The 10,000-nt window shown below is 38.7% G+C and overlaps 2 protein-coding genes across 2 annotated transcripts; one reads left to right on the top strand and one right to left on the bottom strand.

The window, feature by feature from the left end:
• Window positions 1–4,388: 4,388 nt before the first annotated feature.
• EMWEY_00048750 (nuclear transport factor 2, putative) lies at window positions 4,389–5,599 on the top strand (the record flags this gene model as incomplete). The annotated part of the gene is made up of 4 exons (XM_013479413.1): window positions 4,389–4,468; window positions 4,839–5,017; window positions 5,254–5,337; window positions 5,565–5,599. The coding sequence occupies 4 exons, from the start codon at window positions 4,389–4,391 to the stop codon at window positions 5,597–5,599; spliced, it is 378 nt and encodes a 125-aa protein (XP_013334867.1).
• Window positions 5,600–6,314: 715 nt separating this feature from the next.
• Window positions 6,315–8,724, bottom strand: EMWEY_00048740 (opine dehydrogenase, putative; the record flags this gene model as incomplete). Its single annotated transcript, XM_013479412.1, has 6 exons — window positions 6,315–6,595; window positions 6,751–6,843; window positions 7,007–7,224; window positions 7,476–7,660; window positions 7,869–7,966; window positions 8,709–8,724. The coding sequence occupies 6 exons, from the start codon at window positions 8,722–8,724 to the stop codon at window positions 6,315–6,317; spliced, it is 891 nt and encodes a 296-aa protein (XP_013334866.1).
• Window positions 8,725–10,000: the final 1,276 nt, after the last annotated feature.

Below are 10,000 nucleotides of genomic sequence, written 5' to 3'. Positions count from 1 at the left end.
TAAATTATATTGTTTATACACACCAACAGACTCTCTATGTGCAGCCGATAGATAAGGTTGCTGCAGCAGCAGCAGCAGCAACAGCAGCAGCAGCAGCAGCATTGTTGCTCTTATCCTACAAAGAAAATCTTGTTCTAGTTCTCCGTCAGACAGCAGCAGCTGCGGGCCAAACTTTTGCTGCTGCAGCACCGTTGGGTGTACAGACACCCCAGTAGCCCAAGGTACCTAATACACATAAACTCTAAACCCTAAACCCTAAACCCTAGAAAACGCTGAGCCCCTTCTGCTGCTGTTAGCAGCAGCGTGCAGCATGCAAAACAGAGAGCAGCAGGCAGAGGACAAGCAGCAACAATAGCAGCAGCAGCAGCCCTAAATGCCTGCAGCAACGGAAAGGGATATATATAATAAAATAGACAACAGCTAAACCCTAAACCCTAAACCCTAAACCCTCACCAACTCTCTGCATTGCTGCAGCAGCAAGTCGCTCGCGGTGGACATAAAAGGGCAGACGCAAGGATCCACGGAACTATCGCCATCCTTATCTGCTGTTGCTGCTGATGCTGCATTGCCTGCTGCTGCTGCTGCTGCTGTTTCTGTATTCGCTGTTTCTGCGGCAGCAGGCGACTGTGCAGCATGAGAGCCACCTCCAGGCTGCTGTTGTTGCTGTTGCTGCTGCTGCTGCAGTTGCTGCTGCCGTTGCTGCTGCAGTTTATGCACCGTAGGTTTCTCTGGTCTAATAAATGCAACACGAAGGCGATGGAAGACATGCGCGAATTGCTGCTCCTCCTCCTCATCTTGCTGCTGCTGCTGCTGCTGCTGCTGCGAGCAGCGCGAGCATAAGGCAAGCAATGCGTATTCTGCTGCTAAGGAATCCCCGCCAAAGCAGCTGCACACAAGCCTCCACAGCAGCAGCAGCAGCAGCTTGAACAACACGCACACACAGCAGCAGCAGCAACAACAGCAGCAGCAGCAGCAGCAACAGCAGCAGCAGCAGCAGCAAGAAGTCTACAGGTTGGACTGCCGTCACACCTCGTGAGGAAATCGATTGCCCGTCGTCTTTGCTCAGCCCAAACAAACTCACGAGGCCGCTGCAGCAGCACAACACAGATAGAGGCAGCAGCAGCTGCAGCAGCAGCATCTGTTGTATTGCTGCAGCAGCAGCAGCAGCAGTTGTGGCAACAAGAGCAGCAGCAGCAACAGCAGCAGCAACAGCAGGAATACGTACTGCAGGAAGAAGCCTCTCTGGCTGCAGATGAGAGAAACGACGGAAGGCAAACGCATGCAAACGAGGAATAGTATAAATATCATTGGGGCTTTGAGGGACAGCCCCACAATTGCATGCAGCAGAATCAGCAGCAGCAGCAGGAGAATCAGCAGCAGCAGCAGCAGCAGCAGCAGCAGCAGAAGATGGCACGAAGTCGGAGAGAGTTAAAGGAGATGCAGAATAACAAAATCCTGCAAAAAAGGAAAAAAGAAAAAAATAAATAAAAAAATAAATAAAAAAAAAAATAAAAAAAAAAATAAATAAAATAAATGAATAAAGAAAAGAAAATAAAACAAAATGAACAAACAACAACAACAAAATAAGAGAAACCAAAACCCTAAACCCTAAACCCTAAACCCTAAAGCCCAAACCCTAAACCCTAAACCCTAAACCCTCAGACGGAAAGAAAGAGAATAAAATGAAAGGAAAAGGATACGAGATAAAATACACAAAAGACAAAATAAGGGCAACAAAGAAGAAAAGAAAAAAAAAGGATAAGAAATAAAACAAATAAATAAATAAATAATAAATAAATAAATAAATAAATAAATATACCATAGACTTGTATAACATCATTTAGTCGCGGCAATTCTTCTCCTTTAGTTGGATAAAATAAAACTATACATTCCCCTATAGACAGCAACTCCTGCTGTTGCTGCTGCTGCTGTTGCTGCTGCTGCTGTTGCTGCTGCTGCTGTTGCTGCTGCTGCTGTTGCTGCTGCTGCTGTTGCTGCTGCTGCCACCAGGAAGCACCACCTGGTATAAGGGAGCAACGATACGCCTGACGAGTCCATAGAACAGATCTGCTGCCTGCAGCAGCAGAATCCGGTAGTAACTCTCTGCAGCAGCAGCAGCAGCAGCAGCAATGCAGCAGCAAACGCAATAGCAACAGCAGCAGCATTACTAAACAGCAACAGCAGCAACAGCAATTGCAGCACTCGTCGCAGCATTATCATCACCAGCAACAATAGCAGCAGCATTAGCAGCAGCAACAACGACAAAGAGCAACAGCAGCAACAGCCAACAACCAACAACAGCAGCAGCAACAGCAGCAGCAGCAGCAGCAGCAGCAGCAGCAGCAGCAGACCTGAATTTGGAGGATTCCCATTTCCCTTCGTTACAAACCGCGCCAACAAAACACTCCGAATTTAATGGCTAAAGAAAACACACAGACACAATAAACCTGCTGCTGCTGCTGCTGCTGCTGCTGCTGCTGCTGCTGCTGTTGCTGCTGCTGATGTTGCTGGTCCTGCTGCTGCTAACCTGTTTAACGAAGCAGAGAAAGCGGCAGACGATTCCTTCTTGCAGTGGCAAATTCTCCTGCAAGATACCAACAGAAAAACCCTAAACCCTAAACCCTAAACCCTAAACCCTAAATTATAAAAGTAGTACTAAAGAAGATAACAGTGTATAATAAAAGAGACACAATAAATATTTATTTATTAATTTATTTAATTTATTAATTTATTTAATTTATTTATTTATTTATATTATATAAATTTACTTACTTTATTTAAATTATTTAAATCAATAATAAGAGGACTATCCTCAGGAAAACGACGACGTAGCTCATCTATATCCCCCCTGCAGCAGCAGCAGCAGCAGCAGCAGCAAAAGCAGCAGCAGCAACAGCAGCAGCAGCATAAAGAAGAAGGTAATGCTGCTGCTGCTGTCTTCGTCTGTTGTGTAACATCTTATGGGGAAATCGCTGCTGCTTACCATTCTGTAGGCAGCTCCTCTGCTGCTGCTGTTGCTGCAGCAGCAGCAGCAGTAAATGAATGCTGCACAGCAGACAGGGCATCAGCAGCAGCATCAACAGCAGCAGAAGCTGCTGCTGCTGCTGTTGCTGCTGCTCCTGCTGCTGTCTGTGTAGGAATTTCTGTGCAGTGCATGTTGTTGGTGCTGCTGCGACGAATACGGCAGAAGGACGGCGATAGCTAAAGAAGGTAAGAAGAAGTTGAATATATTGAATATATATTAAATATATATATAATTAAATATATATATTGAATATATATATTCAAATATATATTTAATATTCCTTAAGGAAGAAAGAAGAGGTAAAAGAGAGGATATAAAGAAGGAAAATAAATACACCTTCTTACTGTTGCGGTGGTGGTGACGAGGTGTCGTCAAGAGGGGGAAAGCGGGTGTTAAGAGGGTTAATAAGGGATAATTGCATGCAAAATAAAGGAAATAAATTAAATTAAATGAATTAAAATGGTTTTATCCATGAAAAAGGGGAAAAAAGACTAGAAGATACCATTAAATGTGCAATTATTTTCTTGGGGCTGTGTTGTTGTTATTATTGCATAGAAAGGGGGGTATAAATATAAATAAAAACGGATACTTTGCTGTGTGAGGGTTGGGGCTTTCTTGTGCTGAATAAGGTCACAAGGAAATCTTCAAAAAAATATGAAGAAAAATATAAATAATATTATTTTTCCTTTTTTAGTTTTAAGAACAACAAAGGGTTTCTGTATCGCGATCGGTAGGTCATATTTCGGGTGTACGTACACCCCAAATTTTTCTTGTTTTCTGCATGTTGCAATTCATCAAGAAAGGACAATTTAATTGTATTATTTTGTTAATTAAGTACATTTAAATCATCATTTATTTCTTTATTCTCCTTTGTTTCCTAAGGGGAGAGGTATTTCTCCCCTTTTTCCCCTTTTCTTTGCTGCTGTACATGCCGCCTTCTCTTCTTATTCATTGCATGACGGGGAACTTCTTACCTCTGATCTTTCATTCATCTTCATGAGAGAGTTTATAACCAACTTACATCTATACAGTAACAACATGAATAGCAGCAGCAGCAACAGCAACAGCAGCAGCAACAGCAGCAGCAAGAGCAACACCGATGCAGCTTTTCTTGTATATATTGCATCCAATATACAAGAGGATTTATTCTCCCTTTCTTTATTTTATTTTTGCATACATATTCTTCTCCTTTATAGTGTATTTCCTTCCTTTTATACATGCTGCTTCCCCCTCGTGTATACATGATATATGTTTTGTTAATATATATTTTATATATATTAATTATTATAATTAAATATTATTTATTTATTTATTTATTTATTTATTTATTTTTTCTTTTTTTTCTTCTTTATAGGTATTCAAAATGCTGCAACTAAATCCCCACTTTGATTCAATTGGCCCGCAATTTGTTCAGCTTTATTACGAGACATTCCGTAACAACAGGTAACTCCTGCTGCTGCTGCTGCTGCTGCTGCTGCTGCTGCTGCTGTTGCTGTTGCTGTTGTTGTTGCTGCTGTGTTATTAATTATTTATTTTATTTCCTTTATTATGCATTATATATATATTCCTTTTTCCTTTTATTATATTTCTTCCTTTTTATTTTCTTTATTTCCTTTTTTGTATTTCTTCAGTTTTTGCATGCATGCAACAATACAACAGCAGCAAGAAATACCTTATTGTTGCAGCAATCAGCAGCACTTACAGCATCTATATCTGCTGCTGCATGCATGCATAAATGTATCTATATATATATATATATATATATGTATATGTATGCATGTGCATGAATGCATGAATGCATGCATGCATGCAGGGCAAATTTAGGTGAATTATATACAGAGGATTCTTTATTAACATACGAAGGAACACAATTCAGAGGAGCAACAGCAATTGTACAAAAATTAAGTCAATTACCTGCTGTTGTTAATCATCAACTTGTTACTTGTGATTGCCAACCGACACCTAATGGAGGAGTACTTATTGTTGTATGCGGTAAGCATCGACTGTTTAGGGTTTAGGGTTTAGGGTTTGAGAGGGTTTAGGGTTTAGGGTTTGAGAGGATTTAGGGCTTAGGGCTTGAGGTGTTTCCTCTTCTATGGGTAGATGTTATTATTTGTTTATCTCTTTGTTTGTGTTAAATAGCTGCATCAGCAGCAGCTGCAACAGCAGCAGCAGCAGCAAATAAATCCTTTTTTTCCTTTCTTTTTCTTTTTTTTTTTTTCTTACAGGGGATTTAGCAATTGAAGATAATCCGCCAATGAAGTTTACGCAAACATTTAATTTGGTACCCAACGGAAGCGGCACTTATGCCGGTTAGTATACAAATATAAATGCATGCATGCATGCAAGCGTGCATGCATGCATGCATTTATAATTATATAGTTTATGTCTTTGTGTGTTTTGTTAGTTCTATAACACTTAGTTTATGTTATATATATTTTATTCCTTTTTTTTTTGTTCTTCTGTTTATATATATTAAATGGTTATTGTGGTGTATATTGCATGCGCTGCTGCTGTTCCTCTGTTTGCTCCCTTGCAGTATTCAACGATTGCTTCCGCCTCTGCATCGGATAAGCAGCCAATGTTGAGCTCCTGTTGTTGTTGCTGCAGCAGCAGCAGCAGCAACAGCAACAGCAGGAGACACTAGTTGCAGCAACTGCAGAAGCAGAGGCAGCAATTAATATCCGCACCAATAACAAAAGCAACGGAACCAACTCAACAAAACAAATAGACACCAACAGCAGCAACAGCAGCAGGTCAGCAGCAGCAGCAGCAAGTCAGCAGCAGCTGCTGAGCTGCATGCAAAGAATTTTCTCCTCTATAACAAAAAATATTCATTTGATTTATTTTCTTCTTTTAATTATCTAAAACGTATCTTTGTTGCGAATAGAGGGACTGCTACTGCTGCTGCTGCTGCTCCTGCTGCTGCTACTGCTGCTGGTGTGTAGAGCTTGTAGAGACTGGACATAGATAAGACATAAGACTGACTACTATAGTTGCTGCCTTCGAGTTTGTGTACTTCCTTGCCAAACAAGGCAAGAAAATACTAATAGTACTGCAGCAGCAGCAGCTGCTGCAGCAGCGGGAGCAGCAGCGGCTGCTCCTGCTAACAGTCAAGATGAAATAGTCTCTGTATAATATGCTGCTTCTTCAACAGCAGCAGCAACAGCAGCAACAGCAACAAAGGTAGCTCCTGCTAGCTGTCGACAACAATCAGTATGTGTGTTGCTGCTTCATCCACAGCAGCAACAACTGTTGCTGCAGCATCAGCAGCAGCAACAGTTGCTGTTTAGTGTGTACCTGCACTGCATCCTCTAAGTGCAGTAGCAACAAGCTGATCTGCTGTTGTTATACCATACCTTGCTGGGGCTGTTGTTAGACTTATTGTTTCTGGGTTAAGTTTTCCGTCTTTAAGGAATTCAACATTCATAAACTTTTGGTGCCATTCAATCATCATATCTATTGTAGGTGTACGTACACCAACCATATCAGCAATATTTCTTAATACACAAAGTCCGCTAGGTACATCTTCTTGAAACAATCTTCCTTGAACATTGGGCTGAAATCCTCCTAAGAAAGCAGACAAAAAAAGGAAAGAAACGAGGATTCATGAGGAAATATAACGGTAACCAGAGATTTTTATGGATCACTCGATAGGAAATTTAACTATCTAATTAATTTTTAAGTTAAAATTATATAAGAATCATAAATCTACGCAAAATTACCTCCGACGGCAATGGCGGGAGTCCTGCAAGAAGCGTATCCTCTGTTGGAGGAAACCACCATTTGTAAGTTGCTGCGATCTTTAACATCATCACCTGAAGAACGCAGAGAAACAAAAAAGAATAAAAAACGCATAAATTAGGTATTCAATAGTTAAAATAATGATTCAAACAAATGCACGTTTCCTGTATTATATTATGCATGATTATGAGCTGCCTATACACCCGAAAGTTGTACACCTTTCTATAGCTTGCTTACCATATTGTTGAATAATTCTTTCTTGAATGGGTAAAACAGTACTTAAATCCAATTGAGGATATTTATCTGTTAATGCTTTCTTAATTGATTGAAGTTCTTTATCCAATAAACCTAAATATTTTGCTGCTTCCTCATCAAACTCTGTGTATAAACCCCAAGATATTTCGCTCTCTTTGTATACACGAGTGCCATCCCAATCCTTAAATATAGAGTAATATCTGCGGAAAAAAGAAAAAATACGAAGAATAATTTAATAAAGTAGGGAAATATATTTAAAGGGGAAAAGTATCTCTAATTTAATTTCTTTCTCCCTCTGGACAAGCGTACAAGTTGCACATGCACGAAACGGCAAGAAATTTGAATTAAATCAAATATGCATGCAATCGACCTTTTCTTTATCTTTTTCTTTCCTTTTCTCTTATCTGCATGTACTATTAATTAATTAATTACTAGTTAATTAATTAATTACCTAGCAGGATGTATGATTTGATTACTAGGAGTAAGAGTAAGACATAAGAAGTTAGGCAGCAACTTGCATGGCTGATCGAAGCAAAACTGCAGCAGCAGCTGCACCATTGAGCGAGCACAAGGAGGGGAGACAGCAGCACATAAAAACTCTTTGGGTCCTATTAGCTCTACTGCCTCTCCGTGTTTCTGCAGCAGCACATCCCACACACAAACAGCAGCAACAGCAGCAGATGCAGCAGTTGATGCAGCAGCAGCAGCAGAAAAGGCGGTGTCTAGATACACCATAATTCGCTCTAACGAGAGACGCATGCAACACAGGCTTCTTTCCGCCCATCAGCCGTCACCAACTACCACAGCAGCAGCAGCAGCAGCAGCAGCAGCAACAGCAGCTTACCTCCCATCTAGCTAGCCAAGGAACATGCTGAAGACCAAAGATCGCACTAAGACGACTTTGTGAATCGCCTAAGACACTCTCTACTGCCCAATCAAACCCTCCTGTAAGCAGCAGCAGCAGCAGCAACAGCAGCAGCAGCAGCAAGTGCAGCAGGTGATTGAAGGTAAGAAGGGAGAAGGAGTGGCTGTCTAGATGCATGCAGTGCAACAGAAGGATGGGAGCAAAGAAAAGAAAAAGAAAAAAGAACAATAATAATAAATAAAATAAACAATAAATAATAAATAATAAATAAAAAGAATAAACAAATAAACAAAAACATTCATAATAATAAATAATACAACAAACAACACCAGACCCCAACGACCACCCAAACCCTAAACCCTAAACCCTAAACCCTAAAACCCTTACCTTGAGCAAATAAAGTACCTAATACAGCTCCTTGTTTAATAAAAGGAGAAATTTTATGTAATAATTGTGCATGCACATGCGCTGGGGCTGCAATTGCTATTATACTTGCATTAGATATTGCCTTCTTAGGGTCATCTGTTATTCTTTATAAGAAAAAAAAAGGAAAAAAAAAAGAAGAAAAAAAGAAAATATATTTATTTATTTATTTATTTATTTATTATTTAATTAATTTAATTAAAGAAAAAAAGAATTATAATTATACATATATATTTATTTATATTTATACCCCTTTCTTTGCTCTTATTACTACTTCTTCTTCTTCCTCTCTTTCCCCCTTATTATAAGCAACCCCAACAAAATAACACCACAACCCCAACAGCAGCAGCAGCAGCAGCAACAGCAGCAGCAGGAGCAGCAGCAGGAGATACTTACAAGGGTATATGAGCATCATAAGGCTGTAAGGAGCTCCATCTACATGTAGGGTTAGCCCTAATACGTATAAATTGTCTCCATTTATTAGGCTGTCTTGTTAATACATGAATACATAATCCTTTCTCCTTTCTTGCTAACCAAGCAGCAGCAGCAGCAGCTATGTTCCCTCCTCCTACTATACATATACACATACTACAAGGAAGTGTTACTCCTTCGGATACCCATTTACTGCTGCTGCAGCTGCTGCTGCTGTTGTTGTTGTTATTGTTGCTGGTATTTATGCAGCAATTGCTGCTGCTGCTGCTGCTGCTGCTAGTCATTTCTGATGATGATTGGACACCCCCAGATGATGTATCCACTACCATCTTGTTCTTTTTCTTCTTTTTTTTATTTATTTATATTTATATTTTTATTATTTATAGAAAAATAATATATAATATACAAAGACACAGAAAATAAACTGTAACAACAGCAACAACAACAACAGCAGCAGCAGCAGCAGCAGCAGCAGATGTCTGTTTTCTGTGTGGTAGAGTAGTAGGCGGTGACGTTGCTGCTGTTGCTGCCTCTCTTTTTTATTACTTATTTTTTAACTAAAAAGAATAAATAATAAATTAAATATAAAAATATATTTAAATTAATTTATTTTAAATTAATTGGCAAAAAGAAATTAAAGAAAGACATAAAATTATGTCAGCAGATATGCTGCTGCTGCTGCTGTTGTCGCTGCTGCGGTGTATATGGCTGGCTGGCTTGCTCTTGCTGCTGCTGCCTTGTTCTTATTATTGAGGTAATAAATGATTAAACAACCAATTAAATATAAATAATTAAAATAATTTATTCATAATTAAAGAAATATTATTAAATATTCCTATTTAATGCCAAAAAAAACACAAAAAATGTATGTGTGGTGTAGTGTACATACACCCGAGCATGATGATGGTGACTGCCATAGAAAAAAAGTAAATGGCGTTTGTTCTGCTTATTTTATCATTATTAATTAAATTAAACTAAATAATTAATTAATTTATTTAATTATCTTTATTTTAATGGGTAATAATGACCCTTTTAATAGACAAACAACAAACAAATTATAATAAGGGTTTGTTTTCTTTCTTTTTCCTTTATGTATGGTAAATAAATGTTACCAATACATTGCATGCAACTTTTATGTATAATAAATAAATATATTATAAATAAAACATAAATATAAATATATATATTTATATATTTATATATTATATATATTATATATAATATATATTTATATTTATATATATTATTTATAATAT

Source organism: Eimeria maxima, genomic scaffold (assembly GCF_000499605.1).
Source record: "Eimeria maxima Weybridge genomic scaffold, Emw_scaff1114, whole genome shotgun sequence".
NCBI lineage: Eukaryota > Apicomplexa > Conoidasida > Eucoccidiorida > Eimeriidae > Eimeria > Eimeria maxima.
This window is presented reverse-complemented; position numbering and strand designations above follow the sequence as displayed.